This window comes from Hyla sarda, chromosome 2 (genome assembly GCF_029499605.1).
Source record: "Hyla sarda isolate aHylSar1 chromosome 2, aHylSar1.hap1, whole genome shotgun sequence".
In the NCBI taxonomy this organism is placed as follows: domain Eukaryota; kingdom Metazoa; phylum Chordata; class Amphibia; order Anura; family Hylidae; genus Hyla; species Hyla sarda.
In genome coordinates this window covers 39502292-39526918 of record NC_079190.1, presented here as the reverse complement: position 1 = coordinate 39526918, position 24627 = coordinate 39502292, and the positions used below count along the sequence as shown (strand labels likewise).

The window sequence follows — 24627 nt, the reverse complement described above, 5'->3', positions numbered from 1 at the left end:
TTTGCTCATTCGATAACAGCAGGCAGAAAACTTGCAATCAACCCTATAATTATCCCATTCTATGTTAGTCAATGTGGCATACTTTGCGAAATGCTAAAGGTCTATATTTCTTTATTTTTTGGCACAAATGTTGGAATTCATTCAAGATTCATTGATAATACTCTATAAGTATTGATTTTTCAGGTGTACCTATGCCACTGTATAAGGTGTGACATGTTGGCAAATAGGCCCAGCGTGAACATGTTATACTGCCATTTGCATACCCGATATACACTTAAACACCAGCTGTGCTTCAGAGCAGAAAGTTATTTTCTCACCACTCCGAGAGCTAAAAGTGATCTTCTCTTTTTGATACTCAATTTATAGTGCTTCACATTATAGACAGCTAAGTGAATAATATGACTACAGACACTTTCCAGGCACAAGTCCAATGAGTACATAGTTGCTGTTGCTTGCTGAATATTCATGGTCTCCAATACCATTTTGAAAGCGCTCCTCTGTATTAATCAATCTCTTTAAGCATGGGCATTTTACCAGTGACACATTGAACACAAGAGAGAAAATATAAAAAGCTCTCCGTGATGGCACAATTAGCTCTTTAATGTGAGTATTCTGCGCAAAAAGGCAGAACGACAACAAATACAACACTGTATAATACATGTAATCCGGTATTAAAAGGGAATATGTCACGTTGAAAATGCAGTACAATCTGGAGACATCATGTTACAGAGCAGGAGGAGCTGAGTAGATTGATATATGCTTTTTGGGGGGAAAAGTGGCAGGATAACTTGTCATGTGGGCGGTCCTACTCTGTGATGGACAGCTATCTGGAAATAAGTGTGATAAATCTGGGCTAAGCAGTCATGTGGGCGGTCTTACTCAGTGATTGACAGCGATTGTTTTATTTTTTTTAATAGCTAGGCTAGGTTTACTTCTTTGCTATATTTTCCATTGCTTTGCTCCATCAATAGAGCAGAAATAAATACCGTATTTATCGGGGTATACCACGCACCGGCTTATAACACACACCCTCATTTTACCAAGGATATTTGGGTAAAAATGAGGGTGCGTGTGTTTGCATGTGTATACCCCGATACACTGTTTCTGACCCTGCAGAAGCCCCCAGGAAAGGCAAGGGAGAGAGGCCGTCACTGCCCGCTTCACTCCCCCTGCCTTTCCTGGGGTCTAGAGCCCTGCTGCCGCCGCTTCTCTCCCTTCCCCTGGCTATCGGCGCCGCTGCCCCATTGCCTCCCCCATCCCCGGTTTTATGATTACCTGTTGCCAGGGTCGGGTCCATGGTACTTCTGGCTCCGGTGAGGCGTCTATGCGTCGTTGCTATGCGCTGCGTTACGCAATGACGAGTGACGTCGCGTCACTCGTCATTGCGCCTCGCAGCGCATAGCAAAGACGAATAGCGGCGCCGGCAGTCTCTGGACCCCAGGATAGGCAGGGGCAGAGAAGCCGGCAGCAATGGCAGGTCTCTGGACCTGCAAAAGCCGCTGCAGTTCATTGATTTAAAGCGCCCGCTTTAAATCATTGAACTGCAGCGGCTTATCGGCATATAACACGCAGATAGACTTTACGCCGATAAATACGGTAATAATATGTTGGCAAATCTATTACACTCCAGACATGAGTGGTGCCCAAAAGACTCTATTCACTTTAATGGACTAAATTGAGTTTCTGGCAATTTGTCTGACAGAATTCTATGCTTTATTTTTAGACATTCAACAGAGCATGCAATGCTGGTGTCAACCCGGCTTAAAAGGAATGTAATAAAAGGGGGTTCTGCTATTTCACCTTCCTGACCCTCTGCTATCCCATTTTGATGCTTCCAAGTTCCTCTAGACATAGACATGTGACTACTGCAGCCAATCACTGGCTGTAATGGGCCATTGCTGTAGCCAGCGATTGACTGCAGCAGTTATGGATCCTTTGGTAGAAGCTCAAAACCATCCGCCAATATATCCATGTTATGATTAGCAAGAAACGTATTCAATCCAATAACCCAAATACAACTTGTATAACTTCAAATAAAAACATGGGCTGCCGCGTTTTTCATAGTGTTGAGCACGAATATTTGTAATGCGATTTTGCAAATATTTAGAGCAGTGGTCTTCAACCAGCGGACCTCCAGATGTTGCAAAACTACAACTCCCAGCATGCCCGAACAGCCAACGGCTGTCCGGGCATGCTGGGAGTTTCAGTTTTGCAACATCTGGAGGTCTGCAGGTTGAAGACCACTGATTTAGAGTATAGTGCTCTATATTCGTAATGACGAATATTCGGTTCTTTTTTGTTTGTTTTTTCACATGCAAATTTTTATGCAAATTAAAAATGAATTAACATAGCGAATATGCAAATTTCGCAAACATAGGACGAATAATCGTCAATATATTCGCGAAATATCGCAAATTCGAATATGGTCCCTGCTGCTCATCACTAGTTTTTCAGTCCGAGCTAAAAGTCGAATACTGTCCGAAAAAGACCCAGACCGAGGTCCTAAGTGACTCTGGTTGAGTCATTCAATTGAATCGGGTCCATGCTGATCATATCACAAAAACAAGAAGGGGGTGGTAGGGACCTAGCTCGGTTTGTTAAAACTTTTGCATTCCAGGGGATAGGAGGAGAGATGTTTTGCCCATCTGCTGGGCCTCGCATCCATAATCTACTTGAATTACTAGTATGACTGTACCTGGTTAAGTTTCTTCCACAGATTAAGGACAGGAGATAGTTCATTGGACCACAAGTCTCTGTCAAACTTTGATCCGGCGGTCACTGATCGGCTTAGGATCCGTAACTGTGATATCACCTACATTGGGGACAGAAGACAATGTTTTAGGCTTTTTAATACCACAATTCTAAACATACCGTATATACTCGAGTATAAGCCGAGTTTTTCAGCATGATTTTTCAAAGGCCGCAGTGGTCTTCAACCTGCGGACCTCCAGATGTTTCAAAACTACAACTCCCAGCAAGCCCGGACAGCCGATGGCTGCCCGGGCTTGCTGGGAGTTGTAATTTTGAAACATCTGGAGGTCCGCAGGTTGAAGACCACTGTATCAGACATTGACAAGCGGTGATGATGAAGGTGGGGGGGGGGGGGTGTGGGATGATGACAAGGGGATGATGAAGGGGGGGGGGTGTGGGATGGTGACAAGGGGATGATGGAGGGGGGGGCGTGGGATGGTGACAAGGGGATGATGACAGGCGGTGATGATGAAGGGGGGGATGATGACCGGATAATGATGACGGGGGGGATGATGACAGGGTAATGATGACGGGGGGAATGATGACAGGTGATGATGATGAAGGGGGATGATGACAGGGTGATGATGAAGGGGGTGTTAATGACAGGGGTCTGGATGATGACAGGGGGGATGATGTATTTCCCACCCTAGACTTATACTCGAGTCAATAACTTTTGCTGGGATTTTGGGGTGAAATTAGGGGCCTCGGCTTACATTCGGGTCGGCTTATACTCGAGTATATACGGTATCTGACAATATTTATATGTCAATGTATGACCTCAATCAAGTATGACTTCAGCAGCAATGTTTATGCGGTTCCCTTAAAGGAGTACTCCAGTGGAAAAAAAATATATTTTTTTTAAATCAACGGGTGCCGGAAAATTACTTCTATTTAAGAATCTTATCAGCTGCTGTATACTACAGAGGAGGTTGTGAAGTTATTTTCAGTCTGATCACAGTGCTCTCTGCTGACACCTCTGTCCATGACTGGAACAGTCCAGAGTAGGAGCAAATCCCCACAGCAAACCTCTCCTGCTTTGGAAAATTCCTGACATGGACAGAGATGTGAGCAGAGAGCACTGTGGTGAGAGTGAAAAGAAATTCAAAAAGAAAAGAACTTCCTCTGGTGCATACAGCAGCTGATAAGTGCTGGAAAGATTAAGATTTTTTAATATACGTAATTTACAAGTCTGTATAACTTTCTGGCACCAGTTGATAAAAAAAAAAAAATATTTCTCACCGGAGAAGCCCTCCAGGTTGGCGAGCACTGTAGGGAGGTAACTGGTACAGTCCTCTTAAAGGGGTACTCCGGCACTAAGATATCTTATCCCCTGTCCAACGGATAGGGGATAAGATGCCTGATCGCAGGGGTCTCGCTGCTGGGGACCCCCGTGATCTTCCACGCCGCACCCCGTTAGAATCAGCCCCCGGAATGTGCTCGCTCCAGGTCTGATTACTGGCGATCACGGGGACGGAGCATAGTGAGGTCACGGCTCTGCCCCCCTCAATGCAAGCCTATGGAGGGGGCGTGACAGCTGTGGAGTACGCTCCGGGGGCTGATTCTAACGGGGTGCGGTGTGGAAGATCACAAGTATCCCCATCGGCAGCACCCCTGCGATCAGGCATCTTATCCCCTATCCTTTGGATAGGGGATAAGATGTCTTAGCGCCTGAGTACCCCTTTAATGTTCATGCATGTAAGAGCTTTAAAACACACACAAAAACAAAATCATACAGAACCCTTATAAATGATAAAATACTGTCTGCTTACAGCTGCCACTATAGGAGGCTTACTGAGTGCGGTCTTCATATTAAGGACACTGTATTAGCTGTATGCAGTAAGCTTCTGCCACTGATAGCTGCAAGGAGCATTACAAGCCGAACGTAGAAAACACAACACTCATAGCGCAAAAGCAAAACACTGAAAAAGAGTTGAATGGAGATAGAGATGAAAAGATCTACGTCCTACAGTTTTCAGTCTCATTCCGTAACATTGATTTAACTGCATCATAATAAATACTGTGCCTGCAGTCTGCATCTTGAATGACCATAAGTGTCACAATTTATTGGAACCGTTCTCCGGGTTTATGTGTTCACTCCTTTTTAGCATTAAATGTCACCTTGTATTTATGTGACCTGTGCGAAAGTTTGTATTTTTTTCCCCCTTGTTATTGTTGCTGTAAAATCAAATGTCCTTACATATAATAACCTCACAATTAGCAGTAGTGATTGTATAACATGCACAATGATGTTTACAGGTAGGGATGAGCGAATCAAATCTGACAAATCCGAATTTGTTACGAATTTCAGGAAAAAAAAAATCGCTTCATTAAACTCCATTTAGTGCGGTCCAAGCTCCAGGGCATCTAAAATGGCGGATCCACATGTGAGGACATGGGGCAAGGAATCCTGGGAAGACGGGAACAAGGGTAGGTGGGATGACCCTGAATCACATGCAGCCTATCAGTAGCCAGCCACCCCTGTGATGTCACAGCCCTATATAATCGTCAGCCATCTTGCGGCCAGTCACTTCAGCCTTTTATTGCAGATAGAGAGAGAGGGACAGACAGCACTGTGTGTTGCACAGAAAAACATTTTTACAGCAGTGATTCACCTCCCAGTCACATCAGCGTTCTATTACAGAAAGGGACAGGGAGCAGTGCGTTACACAGAAAAGCTGTATTACAGCAGCGATTCACCTCAAGATCAAATCCAGCCCAGAAGCACTGATAGGTAAGGGAGTGAGATTAAGAGTCACTGAAGAGTTTAAGGCCACTTTAAAGGGAGTTTTACTAAAATGAAAACTTAAACAGAATATACAAACTCCATACAGATGTTGTCCCTGATTGGCTTTGAACCCAGGATCCCAGTGCTGCAAGACAATAATGCTAACCCCTAGACCACCATGCTGCTTATCCATAGGATAGATAACAAGTGTGCATATAGACCCCCATCAAACACATAAATGGGCATCCCAAGTGAACAAAGAGGTAGGAACCAAATTAAAGGTCACTCAGGACCACCATTTTCATAATCCGTGGTGGTCGCAGTGGTCAAACCTAATAATCAATTAGACCCTTATCACCTATCTTATGGAAAGGTAATTTATAATGATAGTTAACCCCTTAAGAGGGGTGTTCCCATCTCTCTCCTATTAACCGCTATAAGAATAACACTTAGGGTAGTGTCACACGGAGCGTATTGTGCCAAAGTCAGTCAAAAGATCGAGTTCCCTGCTGCGGCTGGGTAGCTCCGTGTGTCCGTTCATAGTGGCGGATTTCCCACTGTAGACACAGTGCCTGCTGGTAGCAGATGTGCAGTGGGAAGTCAGCCGCTACGAGCAGACAGAGCGTTACCCAGCCACAGCAGGAAGCTTGCTCTTGTGACTGCTGTGAGCGCATTCAAAATACGGATGTGCTCCGTATCACCCTGCCATAACAATGTATGTGTAAATTAGCATGTCCTTCGGATCCTGACCACCTCCAGCTGCTTCAAGCAGGACCCTTGCTCTTAAGAGGGGTGCAGGTCTATCAGACATTTATGGCATATGCTGTGGACAGATCATAAATAAATACCCATTTAAAATGACTCCTTGTCAACTTTCTCAAATGGGCACTGTCAGATATAAAAAAAAATTGTGAAGCATGCAAAACCAATATGTTTTGCAATTGCTTTCATTAACATTTTTTCAGTATTTCATACTGAAAAAGCCAGTCAAAAAACTGCCCCCCTAACTCCTGGGATACATACGAGCCTGGCTGTGTCCACTCGTCATCCCCTACGTCATGGACCCACTTCATGATTGACAGGTCTGCAGGTCTAAAGCTGCTGCTTTTGTGCTCCTGTGGGGAGAAGGGGGGAAGGGCAGAAGCACACTACTCTCGGCTCCCTCACTGTCTTCTGCGTGAAGAGAAGGGGAGAAGGGCAGAAGCATACTGCTCTCCGCCCCCCACTGTCTGCTGTGTGAAGAGAAGGGGGGGCAGAAGCACACTGCTGCCTGACTGAGCAGAAGACTGAATGGAGGATTTCTTTATTTAAAAAGCAAGTGTCCCTGCATATATACATATGTGTGTGTGGGCATATATATATATATATATATATATATATATATATGTGTGAATATATGAAGTGAATGAGTCCAAAAACAGTATAGCAGATCGCTGAAAGGCCCAACAATGTATCTATGATCATTGAAAGTCCAACAATTTAAAGCTCATTGCTGGTAGTCCCAGTGGTGTATAGCTTATCATCAAGAGTAAAAGTGTATAGCTGATCAATAAGGATCTTAAAAGAATACAGCTGATCGCCAAGAGTTCCAACAGTGTACAGATGATTACCAAGAGTCCCAACAGTGTACAGATGATCACCAAGAGTCCCAACATTGTACAGATGATCACTAAGAGACCCAACAGTGTATAGATGATCACTAAGAGTCCCAACAGTGTATAGATTATCACTAAGAGTCCCAACAGTGTCCAGATGATCGCCAAGAGCCCTAACAGTGTATAGATGATTACCAAGAGCCCCAACAGTGTCTAGATGATTACCAAGAGTGCCAACAGTATACAGATGATTGCCAAGAGTCACAACAGTGTATAGATGATCACCAAGAGTCCCAACGGTGTATAGATGATCACTAAGAGTCCCAACAGTGTACAGATGATCCCTAAGAGTCCCAACAGTGTACAGATGATCACTAAGAGTCCCAACAGTGTACAGATGATCACTAGGAGTTCCAAAAGTGTATAGATGATCACTAAGAGTCCCAACACTGTACAGATGATCGCCAAGAGCCCTAACAGTGTATAGATGATCACCAAGAGTCCCAACATTGTATAGATTATCACCAAGAGCCCCAACAGTGTACAGATGATCACCAAGAGTCCCAACAGTGTACAGATGATCACAAAGAGTCTCAACAGTGTACAGATGATCACTGTAAGTACAAACAATGGGACAAACTGGCCCTAATTTACTCCTTTTTTCCATCTTTAGTCTTCACCATGAATTTCTTTTGAGTTTTCACTCATTTTCATAAATGCATTTTATGCATGTCAGAAAATCTTGGTGGCTTTCATTTATTTAACCTTTCTGTTAATGGAAAATTACAGCAAGAAAAAGCACCAAAAACAGGGTGAACCATTTTTTTCCATCACCCGGATTGTGAAGAAACTGAAAACCACGTCCACTTTTCAGAAAAATAGAAAGTGATAACATGAGCTGAAAAAAATAAAATTTACACAAAAGTCCAATAATAAATGAGAGCCATAGATAGAAAAATCATATGCTGTACATAAAAAAACTAAATTCAAGAAAATAGAATCCATTAAACACCTCAGTGTAGAAAATACACACAGATTGGAATAAGCTGAAAGTGCATTACTAGGTCTATTATTTGTTAATATTGCAATTTCCTTGAAATGAGCAATTCACATTTAACATAAGTACTTAACGGAAAGAGAAAAGCCATGAACGATCTACTTGAAAATAAATACCCGTGTGGTGTATACACAAAGCCTGGTATAGTTGGAGAAGAAAGCTGCGGCTCTTGTCACTTGACAGATGGTTCTAATTAAGTGCTAGCCCAAGTGAAGATGCCGGGGCTCCTCGCTACTCATGTGCCTTTCCTCAGTCAACCATGAAATTACCTTCCAGCTTTAATAACAAAATGATACACACAATTTTTCATACTACAAATAAAGCCGCAATTAGCAACAGGTTAAAAAATGATGATGGCAAAATAAATGTTTGACCCTCCTCTGTCATGCTATCCCTGACAGACTGGATGGCGGAGAACGCAACATTTACACCGTGTATGAAGTTGCTTGGGCTGCTGAGATACAATGTAGTGATCCAGCAAGAGAACTCCGGCTGAATACTGAAGAGGTAAAGATACTAGGGATCGTCCGATATAGATTTTTTAGGGCCGATACCGATAATCTGTGGAGGTTAGGGCTGATAGCCGATAACTTATACAGAAATTCCGGTATATGTTATCGGCTATTTATCCCCCCCCAACGACACCGCTGCAGATGATTTATTTAAAGCGGGCGCTTTAAATCAATGAACTGCAGCAGCTTTTGCGGTGCCAGAGGTTGCCACCCGCTTCTCTCCCCCTGCCTGTCCGGGGGGACCTCCGGTGTCCTACCACATACCCTGCCCCCCCACCACACCCCCCACCCCCGCCCCAGCCAGAGACCGCTGCCGCTGCCCCACTGCCTCTCCCATTCCCGGTTTTATAATTACCTGTTCCTGGGGCCCACGCTACTTCTGGCTCCAGCGGCGTCCTCCTGAGCTGTCACTGTGCGCACTGATGGTAACGTCGCGTTGAGGACGTCACTCGTCATTCTGCAGCGCACAGCGTAACACAGGAGGCCGCAGGAGCCAGAAGTAGCGCGGACCCCGGGAACAGGTAATTATAAAACGGGGGATGGGGGAGGCAATAGGGCAGCGGCGGCGGTCTCTGGCCGGGGCGGTGGGGAGTGCTGTGTGGTGGGGGCGGGGGTCTGGGCATTATCGGCAAGGTAATTGCAGTTACAGATAACGTCCAAAATCGTGAATATCAGCCGATAATATCGTCCAAACCGATAATCGGTCAATCCCTAAAAGATACAATCGAACATTTTTTGGATTCAGCAAATATTGAGTTTGGATCAGACAGTGCACAGCTTAGGCTGAGTTCACATCATGATTCGTGCCTTAAAGGTACAGATACATCTGCAAAATCTCTAAAATGCACATATCTGTGCTCAGATAAGCGCAGGCCATTGCATTTAGTGACTCAAATATAGTCAGCTAGTAACTACTTTCAGGTCATTTTCCGAATGTATATGCAAGTTTTGGCTAAGACTGAAAAGCATGGTTGGGGCCAGCAGAGGCACTGAGGCCACCACTACCACAATGCACAGAGATGTTTCTGTTTTTGCACTTTCGTTTTTCCCTCCTCACCTTTTAAAAATCATAACCCTTTCAATTTTGCACCTAAAAAACCATATGAGGGCTTTTTTTTTTTGCGCCACCAATTCTACTTTGTAATGACATTTTACCCAAAAATCTAAAGCGAAACGGAAAAAAAAAATAATTGTACGACAAAATTGAAGAAAAAACATTTTGTAAATTTTGGGGGCTTCCGTTTCTACGCAGTACATTTTTCGGTGAAAATGACACCTTCTCTTTATTCTGTAGGTCCATATGAATAAAATGATACCCTACTTATATAGGTTTGATTTTGTCTTACTTATGGAAAAAATCATAACTACATGCACGAAAATTAATACATTTAAAATGGTCATCGTCTGACCCCTATAACTTTTTTATTTTTTGCGTACAAGGCTGTATGAGGGCTGATATTTTGATTAGGGATCGACCGTTATCGTTTTTTTAGGGCCGATACAGATAATCGGTGCAGGTTAGGGGCGATAGCCGATAACTTATACCGATATTCCGGTATAAGTTATCGGCTATTTAACCCCCTGCGACACCGCTGCAGATCATTGATTTAAAGCGGGCGCTTTAAATCAATGATCTGCAGTGGCTTTTGCGGGGCCATAGGCCGCCGCCGCCACCACCCGCTTCTCTCCCCTACCTGTCAGGGTGGTCCGGGCCATCCATCCATCGTTCCTGTAGCGTCCGGGGGTGTTCCGGGTGGAGGGTGGTCCGGTCCGGGCTGTCCTTCTTCTCCGGCGGTCATCTTCTCCACTCCGGGAAGGCTCCGGCCTAGTACGCTGCATAGACGCCGCTGCGCAGTGACGCCCGTGCGCAGCGACGCACCTGACGTCACGGCATAGCGGCGTCTATGCAGCGTACTAGGCCGGAGCCTGCCCGGAGTGGAGAAGAAGACCGTGGGAGAAGAAGGACAACCCGGACCGGACCACCCTCCACCCGGAACGTCCCCGGACGCTACAGGAACGATGGATGGCCCGGACCACCCCCATTACGGGTAAGTTTAATTTTTTTATTGACTGGGAGGGTGGGGGAGGGGCCCGACCGGTATAGCGGTATGGGAAAAAAATCCATACCGGTATACCGCCTAGCATCACGGTGGGGGGTGCGGTGGGTCGGCGGGTCGAGGGGGTGGCGGTCGCGGTGCGGTGGGGGCGGTGCGGGGGGCGGGGCATTATCGGCTTATCGGTAAGATAATTGCCGATACCGATAATGCCCAAAATCGTGATTATCGGCCGATAACATCGGCCATACCGATAATCGGTCGATCCCTAATTTTGATCTGAAGTTATCATCGGTACCATTTTTATTTTGATTGACTTTGGAATTTATTGGCGCGTACACCATTGACCGTGCGGTTTAATTAATGATATATTTTTATATTTTGGAAATTTACGCACGCGGTGATACTACATATGTTTATTTTTATTATGTTTATATATATTTTTATATGGAATTGGGAAAAGGGAGGTGATTTTAACTTTTAATAAGGACGGGGTTAATGTGTGTTTTTAAAAAACTTTTTTACCCTTTTAGTCCCCTTAGGGGACTTTTAGGAGGAATCATGTGATTCCTCATACAGATCAATGTGGTTTCATAAAACCACATTGATCTGTGTGCTCTGCGCTCGATTGATAAAGGCTGGTCCTGCCAGGATTTATCATTCTCAGTGCAGAAGCCGGCAGTGAAGGAGGGGTAAGCCCTCAGGCTACCTCAGCAGTGGATGCCCCCCCTGCAATCGCGCTGTCACCGCTGTCAAAGCTGAAGGGTTAATAGCCGGCCACGGCGATCGTGGCATGTCGGCTATTAACACCAGCCCTCAGCTACAGGAATCAGCTGGGGGCCAGCCGGAATGACATGGACGAGTATGGACGTCCATGGTCATTAACAGGTTAAAATTGCCCTATTCTGACCCCCTATAACTATTTTATTTTTCCGTATATGCAGTTGTAGGATGGCTCATTTTTTGCCCTGTGATCTTTAGTTTTCATCGATACCACTTCTGCACATATGAGACTTTTTGATTAATCTTTATTATTTATAGACTAATGAATGTAACAGAGCAAACAATTTGCAAAAGGAAGGTAAATACAATGGGGAGATTTATCAAAATTCGTGTAGAGAAAAATTTGACCAGTCACCCATAGCAAACAATCATAATGTTTCTTTTATTTTTGAAAAGGCCTCTAAAAATTAAAGAAGCAATCTGATTGGTTGCTATGGGCAACTGGTAAACTTTTCCTCCGCACAGTTCATGATGAATCTCCCCTAATAACTTTATTTGCCATTATTTGTTAATTTATAACACAGATGAAAATAGGTTTCATCATCGGAAAACCCCTTTAACCCTTTAAGGACACAGCCCGTTTTGCCCTTAGCACACAGAAAATTTCCTTTTTTGCATTTTTGTTTTTTTCCTCCTCGCTTTTAACTCCTGACGTGCACTTACAGTAAAAATATAACAAGTTATCTGTATTCTGTGGGTTTATACAAGTAAAAGGATATCCATGTTTACATGCTTTTTTATTGTAATGCTTTAAAATAAATAAATCTAACTTTGTACACAAAAAATAGATAATTAATGTGTTCTGGCCCCTATTTACTATTTTTCTGTATACAAGGCTATATAAGGGCTCACGTGAGCAAAACTCAGGAAACCCGCTTACAAAAGCATTTTTTAAAACAGAAAAGTTTTCCCTTATGTTAATAGCCGAAGTTCTTTATCTACCCTTTATTACGAGTAGCGTTGCTAGAGCGTGACAGGGAGGGGGGCGCACCACATTGGGTGACACCCTGACTGGCCTGCCTGGCACTAAGTAGCTGCACTCCAACTATCCCGCAACAACCCATCCACCCTCCTCAGAAACTAAAAAATATTAAAAACATACTATGCCGCACCAAGAATATCCGTTCTCTGGAGGCTTTTTGTTTAATTTTGAGCCCACATTTTGTGACGTTGGTGGGCGGAGTCTTGCGTCGCTGCTGTGAGGCCGGAGTTTACATCAGGAAGGAAAACAGCGAAGCACCAACAGGCACATAAACAATAGTGAAGCCACAAAAAAAAAAGTAAAAAAACGGCTCGGTACGTTACCCACCCTCAAAATGTGCATGAAGCTGTATTACTATGGATGTTTCATTTTTTAAGGAAACATTTTAGTGTTGCATATGGGTTATTTACGTAGGCTGTAAAAATTCTTACACAATTATTTTGTGCCTTATTCTATTTTAACACAACACTAATTTTAAAATGTAGTGGGTACACCAGCATGTATGTGTCCTAAAATTAACAAGGAGAGCACTGTGTATTTTCAAACTTAAAATTTATAGAGTTATTAGTTATATAATACATTTTTTCTATAATTAACATTAAAGGGGTATTCCAGGAAAAAACTTTTTTTTTTATATATCAACTGGCTCCAGGAAGCTAAACAGATTTGTAAATTACTTCTATTAAAAAATATTAATCCTTTCAATAATTATCAGCTGCTGAAGTTGAGTTGTTGTTTTCTGTCTGGCAACAGTGCTCTCTGCTGACACCTCTGCTTGTCTCAGGAACTGCACAGAGTAGAAGAGGTTTGCTATGGGGATTTGCTTCTAAACTGGACGGCTCCCGGGACACGTGTCATCATAGAGCACTTAGACAGAAAAGAACAACTTAACTTCATCAGCTTATAAGTACTGAAATGATTAAGATTTTTTTATATAAGTAATTTACAAATCTGTTTAACTTTCTGGAGCCAGTTGATAAATAAAAAAAGTTTTTTCCTGGATAACCCCTTTAATGCAGTAGCTTTGTTTCATGATGCAGTACAAGAACAGTTGTTACAGTGGGTGTTAATGTCCTTTTCTGCAGACGTCTGCACTTTCTGTAAGCCAGGTTGAACCTGGAATACATAAGTGACTTTTAAATGGAGATTTCAGAAATGTGCTTTGGGATAAGCAAAAATTAAAAAGTCGCAGCATGTATAGAAAAGTGCGACACGTGCGACTTTTTTAAGCAAAAAAAATAAAAAAAATCTACTACAGAGCTTGATAAATCTCCTTCTATGTTTTTATAATTCGGACATTGGCCCAGGTGGAAATACCAAATGTGTTTTTTAAATTTTAAGGGAAATAATTTAATTGTATTAGGGAAGGGGCTTGTGTGTGTTTTTAAAAACATTTTTTTTTTATTATTTTATGTACCATTTTTAGCCCCCATAGGTAACTAAAATTGCATGTAAAAGTCCCCTAACACTGAGTAATGCTATGATATTGCATAGAATGACATAGTGTTATCAGCGATATACTGATAGAGTCTGCCTCAGCAGGCTCCCTCAGCAGATCAGAGTCAGGACCCACATGGAGCAGATAAGAGGACCTCTGCGAGCTTGCAAACCAATTGATTTAGATGGATTTTTTTTTTTAAATCAACTGGTGCCAGAAAGTTAAACAGATTTGTAAATTACTTCTATTAGAAAATCTTAATCCTTCCTGTATTTATTAGCTGCTGAATACTACTGTGGAAATTCTTTTCCGTTTGAAACACAGAGCTGTCTGCTGACATCATGAGCACAGTGCTCTCTGCTGACATCTCTGTCCATTTTAGGAACTGTCCAGCTTAAAAGGAAATCCCCATAGCAAACATATGCTGTTCTGAACAGTTCCTAAAATGGACAGAGATGTCAGCAGAGAACACTGTTCTCATGATGTCAGCAGACAGCTCTGTGTTTCAAAAAGAAAAGAATTTCCGCTGTAGTATTCAGCAGCTAATAAGTACAGGAAGGATTAAGATTTTTTAATAGAAGTAATTTACAAATCTATTTAACTTTCTGGCACCAGTTGATTAAAAAAATGAAAAAAAAAAAGTTTTTCCCCGGAGTACCCCTTTAACCTCTTAAGGACCCAGGACGTACGGGGACGTCCCCGCACCCTGGGCTTTAAGGACCCAGGACGTCCCCGTACGTCCTGGCGTTTTCCGGTCTCTGCCACTCGCCGGGCAGAGATCGGAACCGGATGCCTGCTGAAATGCTTCAGCAGGCATCCAGGGCAAACGCCGAGGGGGGCCATGTAGGCCCCCCATGTCGGCGATCGCCGCAAATCGCAAGGGAAATCGCCCTTGCGATCTGCAGCGATACCAGGCTGATCGGGTCTCTGGGACCCGACTACCCGGTAATTTCGCATGATCCCGGCTGTCACAGACAGCCAGGACCATGCTGGAGTATCGGAGCGAGGTGGCAAGCCTGCCACCTCCTCCTATTCCCTGCGATCCGTCGGTTAGTTAACCGACCAATCGCAGGAGGGGGGGGGGCGGTTACTTCCTCCCGTCCTGCCCGGCCCCTTGAAGTCCGGAGAGGATGGGAGGAAGACCGGAGGACGCGGCGGGGGACGGGGGAGTGCTGGGGACTGGCCCCGGTACTTACCTCGTCCCTGAAGACCCGGATCCAGACGATGAAGACGGCGGCGGCGGCGACAGGTGAGTAGATCTTCAGCCGCGGTCGGGCCCTTTACAGCAATGCACGTCGCCGTAAAGCGACATGCATTGCTGTATTGGGACCCTGTAAACTACAACTCCCAGCATGCCCAGACAGCCCTTGGCGTCTGGGCATGCTGGGAGTTGCAGTTTTGCAACTTCTGGAGGTCCAGTTTTTGGACCACTGTGCCCTTCCAGATGTTGCAAAACTACACATCCTCAGCATGCCCTTACTGTACAGGCATGCTGGGAGTTGTAGTTCTGTAACATCTGGCCCTTCAGATGTTGCAGAACTACAACTCCCAGCATGCCTGGACAGTTTTGGCATACTGGGAGTTGTAGTTTTGCAACATCTGGAAGGGCACAGATTGGGAACCACTGTATTAGTGGTCTGCAAACTGTAGTCCTCCAGATGTTGCAAAACTACAACTCCAAGCATGCTAGGAGTTGTAGTTCGGCAACATCTGGCTCTAAAGATGTTGCCGAACTACTACTCCCAGCATGCCTGAGAATGTTTGGGAGTTGTGGTTTTGCAACAGCTGGAGGCACACTGGTTGGGAAACATTGTTTCCTAACTCAGTGTTTCCCAACCCGTGTGCCTCCAGCTGTTGCAAAACCACAACTCCCAAACATTCTCAGGCATGCTGGGAGTAGTAGTTTTGCAAAAGCTGGAGGTCCCCCCCCCCCCTGTGAATGTACAGGGTACGTTCACATGGGCAGGGGCTTACAGTGAGTATCGGGCTGCAAGTTTGCGATGCAGAAAATTTTGCGCGGCAGCTCAAACTCGCTGTAACCCCCCGCCCGTGTGACTGTACCCTAAAAACACTACACTACACTAACACAAAATAAAAAGTAAAAAACACTACATATACATATACCCCTACACAGCCCCCCTCCCCTCCCCAATAAAAATGAAAAACGTCTGGTACGCCACTGTTTCCAAAATGGAGCCTCCAGCTGTTGCAAAACAACAACTCCCAGTATTGCCGGACAGCCGTTGACTGTCCAGGCATGCTGGGAGTTTTGCAACAGCTGGAGGCACCCTGTTTGGGAATCACTGGCGTAGAATACCCCTATGTCCACCCCTATGCAAATCCCTAATTCAGGCCTCAAATGCGCATGGCGCTCTCACTTTGGAGCCCTGTCGTATTTCAAGGCAACAGTTTAGGGCCACATATGGGGTATCACCGTACTCGGGAGAAATTGCCTAACAAATCTTGGGGGTCTTTTTCTCCTTTCACCCCTTATGAAAAGGTGAAGTTGGGGTCTACACCAGCATGTTAGTGTAAAAAAATAAACTTTTTACACTAACATGCTGGTGTTGCCCTATACTTTTCATTTTGACAAGAGGTAAAGGGGAAAAAAGCCCCCCAAAATTTGTAACGCAATTTCTCCCGAGTACGGAGATACCCCATATGTGGGCTCAAAGTGCTCTGGGGGTGCACAACAAGGCCCAGAAGGGAGAGTGCGCCATGTACATTTGAGGTGATTTGCACAGGGGTGGCTGATTGTTACAGCGGTTTTGACAAACGCAAAAAAAAAAAAAAACACCACATGTGACCCCATTTCGGAATCTACACCCCTCACGGAATGTAATGAGGGGTGCAGTGAGAATTTAGACCCCACAGGTGTCTGACAGATCTTTGTAAGAGTGGGCAGTGCAAATTAAAAATGTTGTACAGCCCACTGTTCCAAAGATATGACAGACACCAGTGGGGGGTAAATGTTCACTTTACACCTTGTTACATTCCGCAAGGGGTCTAGTTTCCAAAATAGTATGCCATGTGGGGGTTATTTTGCTGTCCTGGCACCATAGGGGCTTCCTAAATGCGAAATGCCCCCCGAGCAAAATTTGCTCTCAAAAAGCCAAATATGACTCCTTCTCTTCTGAGCATTGTAGTTCGCCCGTAATGCACTTCAGGTCAACTTATGGGGTACCTCCATACTCAGAAGAGATGGGGTTACAAATTTTGTGGGGGGTATTTTCTGCTATTAACCCTTGCAAAAATGTGAAATTTGGGGGGGGGAAACACACCTTTTAGTGATTTTTTTTATTTATTTTTTTACGTATGCAAAAGTCGTGAAACCCCTGTGGGGTATTAAGGCTCACTTTATTTCTTGTTACATTCCACAAGGGGTCTAGTTTCCAAAATGGTATGCGATGTGCTTTTTTTTTTTTTGCTGTCCTGGCACCATAGGGGCTTCCTAAATGCGACATGCCCCCCGAGCAAAATTTTCTCTCAAAAAGCCAAATATGACTCCTTCTCTTCTGAGCATTGTAGTTCACCCATAGTACACCTCAGGTCAACTTATGGGGTACCTTCATACTCAGAAGAGATGGGGTTACAATTTTTTGGGGGTATTTTCTGCTATTAACCCTTGCAAAAATGTGAAATTTGGGGGGAAACACACATTTTAGTGAAATTTTATTTTTATTTTTTTACATATGCAAAAGTCGTTAAACCCCTGTGGGGTATTAAGGCTCACTTTATTCCTTGTTACGTACCTCAAGGGGTCTAGCTTCCAAAATGGTATGCCATGTGGGGGATTTTTGCTGTTCTGGCACCATAGGGGCTTCCTAAATGCAACATGCCCCCCAAAAACCATAAAAAAAAAACATACTCCCCTTGTTGCTCCTTCGCTTCTGAGCCCTCTACTGCGCCCGCCGAACACTTTACATAGACATATGAGGTATGTGCTTACTCGAGAGAAATTGGGCTACAAATTGAAGTATACATTTTCTCCTTTTACCCCTTGTAAGAATTAAAAAATTGGGTCTACAAGAACATGCGAGTGTAAAAAATGGAGATTGTGAATTTTCTCCTTCACTTTGCTGTTATTCCTGTGAAACACCTAAAGGGTTAAAACGCTGACTGAATGTCATTTTGAATACTTTGGGGGGGTGCAGTTTTTATAATGGGGTCATTTGTGGGGTATTTCTAATATGAAGACCCTTCAAATCCACTTCAAACCTGAACTGGTCCCTGAAAAATTGTGAGTTTGGAAATTTTGTGAAAAATTTGAAAATTGCTGCTGAACTTTGAAGCCCTCTGGTGTCTTCCGAAAGTAAAAACACGTAAATTTTATGATGCAAACATAAAGTAGATATATTGTATATGTGAATAAAAAAAAATTATTTGGAATATCCATTTTCCTTACAAGCAGAGAGCTTCAAAGTTAGAAAAATGCAAAATTTTCAAATTTTTCATAAAATTTTGGGATTTTTCACCAAGAAAGGATGCAAGATACCACAAAATTTTACCACTATGTTAAAGTAGAATATATCACGAAAAAACAATCTCAGAATCAGAATGATAACTAAAAGCAATCCAGAGTTATTAATGTTTAAAGTGACAGTGGTCAGATGTGCAAAAAATGGCCGGGTCCTGAGGTGTAAAATGGCTGGGTCCTTAAGGGGTTAAGTGGCCTGATTGGTATTGATCATGGCATTTAGGGGTTAATGATGGAGAAAGCTGAGATGGTCGTTCTTCATCATTGACTGTAAGTGCACAGCTGCTAATAGCAGCCATACTCTATGAAGGGAGTGTAGCTCTTGTGCACCCTTTACAGTCTGAATGTCAACCTGGTGAATGTACATCCTGGTGCGTTAACTACCATGGCACCAGGATGTACATGTACATCCACTGTATTTAAGGGGTTAAATGGAACTCAAACTGTCTGACCATACAAAGTATGTCATGTAATATGCATTATATAATTTACCCCCACCTCCCTCCCCCTGACAAAAAAAAAAATAAGCAAGTTGTATGAACCCCAATGAAAACTACACCTCATTTGGCAAAAAAAGAACCCTTATAAAGCTATGTCCACTGATGAAGTGATGCCACTTATAGAGATACAAGATACATAAATAAATATTGATGTCCTGTTACTAGAATCTGATCTCCAGTACCAATAGCAATCATCAAAACATTGTATACTGTCATATTCCGATGTGGTTGTGGCATCGGTGGGTTCTTTATCGATCATACATTGACCTACAGGTGTGTTCTTCCACAACTTATCTCTGAACTCAACTTAACCTGATATATACAGAGTAAGATTACCAGCTTTTCACAACAACATGATTTGGTGACAATTTGTGCTATGTGTGTGCATATGTGGTCAAACAGATGATCACTGCAGCCTGTTGAGGAATTTACTAGCAAATTTTGGACATTATCTAAATAAAAAATTAAAATCTGTAATGGATTACATTGGAAAGCACAACCTTTTATATATATAGATGTGCTATGTTGTAGATTTTTTATTTTTTTTTACAAAATTCCCCTCCTATGTGTAGTCCAACCTTGTGACGTGAATATATCCCATCAACAAATGCCCTAAGGATTAAATGGGCACTGTCAGATATAAAAACTTTTTATATATTGCACATTATCTCAAAACAATAGTTTTTCTAATACAAATGTGGAGCAGAGAGAAAAAGAAACGCGGCTCACTCACCACTGTTGCAAAAGCTGTGTTCTTTATTGTGTGCTCATTAGCTCAGTTGGCTGATAACTGAGGTTACGGCGGGGCAGTATGCGCAGGGAGCACCGTCTGGGGCGACGGCACATTTCACGCCCACAAGACGTTTCTTCAGGCCCAGAATTGACGTCACATCACAGCTGGAGCCTTCTTAAATAGTACAAGCATACTCATGACATCGGTGAGTTACAACCAATACATAATGTGGATATATAACTTCACATATATAGTATACATGTAAAAACATAAGACTAAACCCGGAACCTACAGAAAAGCTGAAAATTAATTACGCTCATTAAAACCAATAGCACCTGTTGCCTCCAGCTGCGCTATCCAGCGAGCTTCTTTTTGTAATAGAGTGCGATGTCTATCACCTCCTTTTTCTGGGGGATCTATTCTTTCTAGAGTTCCTCCATGCGCTTTTACACAATTCCAGCTCGCATCCCAGAAGCACCAAAAATAACGTGCCTTATAGTCAATTCATCAGACTGAAAAGAATCATTTCTAGTAATGAAACATATTTACAACAAGCAGGAGATCAAAAAAAAAAAAAAAAAAACAATTGCTAGAAAGGGGTTATTCAGAAGAAATATTTGAGAGGGCATATAGTAAAGCGGAAAAAAAGAACCAGATATGAGTTATTGCGTAAAAAGAAAAGAGGCCCAGGAAAGAATAAATTTATCTTTTCCTTTTGTAATTCCCCCATGAATGCCTTGTTGAGTAATACCATCCATAAAAACTGGTTTATCTTAGAACATGACCCAGACTTGAAGAATGTAGCCAATAATCATATTTAAACGGAACAAAACTATAGGAGATCAAAAATATTAAGAGGAAAAGAACAAATAACAAAACAGATTGGTTGACAGCGAGACGGCCAAAAAGGAGATTTTTTATGCTTACCGTAAAATCTCTTTCTCAAAGGATCCATTGGGGGACACAGACCATGGGTGTATGCTGCTGTCACTAGGAGGTTCGACACTATGGCAACAAGAAAAGTCGGCTCCTCCCAGCAGGGTATACCCGCCCACAGGCACCTGAGGTAATCAGTTTTAGTCCCAGAGCAATAGGAGAAGACCGACAGGTCAAGAGAAAACCACAAACTGTCCGGGCCATCAGAAGAAAAGGAAACTGAACACACCTTAAGACAGATAACTGAAGTAGGAACACCAGAAAAAAGGGTGGGAGCTGTGTCTCCCAATGGATCCTTCGAGAAAGATTTTACGGTAAGCATAAAAAATCTCCTTTTTTCTATCGGCTCCATTGGGGGGACACAGACCATGGGACGTACCAAAGCAGTCCCTTGGGTGAGTAAGGAATCGGACAGGTGGACGGTGGGACCACCGCCATCTGCAACATCTTACAACCCAGAGTAGCATCAACTGATGTGAAGGTATGAATCTGGTAGCACCTTGAGAAAGAGTGCAAAGACTACTACGCGGACGTCTTACAGAACTGCAAGGCCGAAGCCACGTAGCGGAGGGCCCAGGATGCCCCGAAAAACAGATGGAATGAGCCAAAACCCTGAAGGGTGGGATCTTCCCCTTGCAGCGGTAAGCTCCCGAAATAGTAGACCGGATCCACCGAAAAATATTGGTCGTAGAAGCAGGTTGTCCTATGCGACAACCTTCCGAAAAAAACAAAAAAGGGGAAGTCACTCTTCCGAAAGGAAAGAGTGACAGAGATAAGTCCGAACAGCCCTCACCACCACCAGATTTAGAACAAACACTTCCAGAATGAGAAGGGGCCGGACAAAGGGACGGTAGGACAATGTCCTCATTGAGATGAAAATGACTGTCCTTATTGGACGGAAAACAACTTGTCCTGGTATACAACCAGGACGGGAGAAACGGCATGAGAGAGCTACCAGCTCTGACACCATCCTAACAGAGGTAAGAGCAATAAGGAACACCACCTTCCGGGGAAGGAGGCAAAGAGAAATGTCCCTGAGAGGTTCAAAAGGGGGCGCCTTGCAGGGCACCTAAGACCAAGTGTAAGTCCCAAGGGAAAGAAAGGGACCGATAAGGAGGGGCAGCTTGTGCCACTCCCTGAACCAGGTTCAGACATGATAATTGAACGCCAGAGGACGTTGAAAACAGAATGGAAAGGGACAAACCTTGACCCTTAAGGGCGCCGAAAGCCAACCCTTGGGCCAGCCCCGACTGGAAAGGGGTCGGGAATGGAAAACCACGACTGGAGAAAAAGGCTGAGTTTCACACAAACAAAAATAAGACCGCCAGGTATGGTGGTAAATCTAGCAGAGGAAGGCTAGTGAGCCCTCAGCATGGTGTGAACCACTTGGGAAGAGAAACCGCGGGTCCTCAGAACCGCTGTCTCAACCGCCACGCCGTCAAAAGCAGAGACCGTAAATAGGGGTGGCACAGAAGACTTGAGATAAGAGGTCTGAACGATAGGGAAGGCGCATCGTTAAGTCGTTCAGGAGCCTTACCACGACGACGTACCACGCCCGCCAGAGCCAGGCTGGGCCACGAGAATGGCGGAAACGCCCCACTGAGTTTCTTCAGGACCCCGAAAAGAGATGAAGGGGAGAAAACAGATAAGGTAGGGCAAAGCCCGACCACTAAACAAATAAGGTAGGGCAAAGCCCGACCAAGAGAGAGGAATGCTTCAGTTGTGGCAAGACAAGCAGAGGCCCACGCCTGGAGTGCCCGAGGGGTTGCAGATCACTGCAAACACCCCTGGATGTAGGGACCACTGCCCTTGGATGACTGAGGAGCGACCGAAAAGACCACATCCCAGGGACGGCCGGACTGAAGATAGCTGAGATGGCTGAAAACCTGAGTTCCGCCCAGAAGGGAATTTCCCAAGAAGCAAAACGTCTGGAACGGGTAGCCGACCTCCGGGAGGAACGGGATCGGAAGGAGGGAGACCTCTTCCCGAGAAGGTGCCTTGCTGAACCCTTTGTGGTACCCTTTGTTGGTACCAAAGGTCCGCAGAACCGGAAGGAGGACTTAGGACAGAAAGCGGTTCTGTGAGCCTTATCCAGAGGTAATAAAGAACTCTTTTTCGCCCGTCGCCTCACTTCCTGAAGGTGGCGTCCGCATTCCAGGCTTTAAGCCACATGGAGAGACAGTGGCTACCAGGTAGCTTGTGGCAAAGGCAGCACAGTGGCTGCGCATGGAAGCAGAACACAGGAAATATCCATCTGCAGAGCATCGGAGAGCTAGATTAAAGAAATCCCCCGGAGGGATCTTGAAGACTACCCTGGCGGAGTTGGGAGATCATACTGAAAGGGCCTTGACACCCAGGCAGAAGCAAAAGCAGGGAGAACCTGCTGCCTCAAAGGCAAAATTTGCCAAAGCCTCCACCTTCATGTCCGCTGGATCCTTGAAGGCAGCCGCATTAGCCAATGGCCGGGTAGGCGCCTTAGAGAGGCGGGAGACCGGCGGATCCACAATTTGAGAGAAGGTCCACCAAGCAATGAGGTCCTTGGTGAAGGAATACCGCACTTGAACCTTCTTCGTTTCTTGAAACTTCTTGTCAGGGTGACTACAGGCGGATACCAGCAGGGCGTAAAATTCAGCGTGAGAGCTGAAAGTCTTGGGTGCCGGTCGGGCACGAAGAAAGGAGACATCTGGAGCCACGTCCGAAGTTCCTGGGTCCTTTAGATGGAAGGTGTCTCTTATGGCCGCAACCAATGAGTACACCACATCAGGCACATCCGTGCGGTCCTCTGGGTCGGAGGCCGAATCAGAAACCTCATCCACAAGTTCTCCAGGGGAATGGGAACGAGGGCGTCTCTTATGGCCGAAACTAATGAGTGCACCATGTCCGACATATCCGTGCGGTCTTCTAAATCAGAGGCCGAATCGGAAACTTCATCCACAAGTTCTCCAGGTGAATGGGAACGTGTGAGGCGGCCCTGGAAGAGAGGGAGAAGGACCTGGTACGCGGGTCTGGAGGGAGGGCCTCTCCAAGGCAGTCACCACATAACGGGAGATCTGAGCTAAGTCGGATATAGACCAGGAGAGGGAGGAAACCAGGGCTGGAGGGGCGCCGAACCCACCGGATCTGGAAGAACGACCGGGTAGAATAGCAGGGGGGTTTGGGGGAGTAGTGGTGCAGGCAAAACAAGTGGTTCAGCAGAATCAGCCATTTTTGAGTTCCAGCTATGACAGATGTAATGAGTGGCTAACACTCCAGATATCTGTTTAGAGGTAGGAACAGTTCTGGGTACAGACATAGTAAAATTGAACTGTCTCACCCAAGACTGTGTGTCCAGTTATCCTCCCCAGGGCAGCTGAGGGAAACTCCGCTCTAGCAGTCAAAGAGGGAGAATATGCCGGCAAATGCACGAGAGGGCCGAGCTAGGAGCAGGGGCGCTGCTGATTGGCCCTTGCCACCATGTGCGCGCGCACAGTGCTGATTGGTGGCCAGTTCGCACCCTGTCGAAGCTCCGGCGGTCCTGGGTGGGCGGAGTTAAAAGCGCCCCGGGCCGCCGGAGAAGAAGAAGAACGGTAATGGCGCCCGCTCCTTGCCCCGAGCGCACATGCGAATGCATATGCGCTCGCGGAGAACGGAGCGGGCGAGACGCCGCCAGCAGCAGCCGCTGCTGAAAACGAAAGTAAGCCGGCGCTCTGTGCGCCCGCAGAGAAGAGCAACGCCACGGCTGTCAGCCGCGCTAAAGATCTGCTCTAGTTCAGTCAGAAAAAGGCACACACACAAATGGCCAGTGAAATAAACTGTGCCCCTTACACACATGCCACTGCTTACCCCAGAATAAAGAAAGCCCCTTGTCCATGCCAACCCCATTAGACCCATGAGAAAGGTGGGCCAAAAACTGAGGGTCTCCAGAGGTTGCAAATCCACACCTAAGGGAGAAAGGGAAATATACTCACCTCAGTCAGAAGAACTTACCTAATGGAGTCTTCTGTGATGTCTTCAGTCAGCTTTTTGTCACCTGCATCACGCCGGGCTACCATGTGCGAGTGAGGCGAGCAGGGAATAGGGGGACCCGGACCCATGAGGTACAACC

The 24627-nt window shown here is 44.9% G+C and overlaps 1 protein-coding gene across 1 annotated transcript in view; it reads right to left on the bottom strand.

Moving 5' to 3' along the window:
- Nucleotides 1–24627, bottom strand: part of DYNC2H1 (dynein cytoplasmic 2 heavy chain 1) — a gene marked incomplete in the record, with an annotated part of 465550 nt that overhangs the window by 140828 nt on the left and 300095 nt on the right. Inside the window, 1 exon segment of the mRNA XM_056561585.1 lies at nt 2696–2812. Within this exon segment, the coding sequence (XP_056417560.1) occupies nt 2696–2812 (117 nt within the window).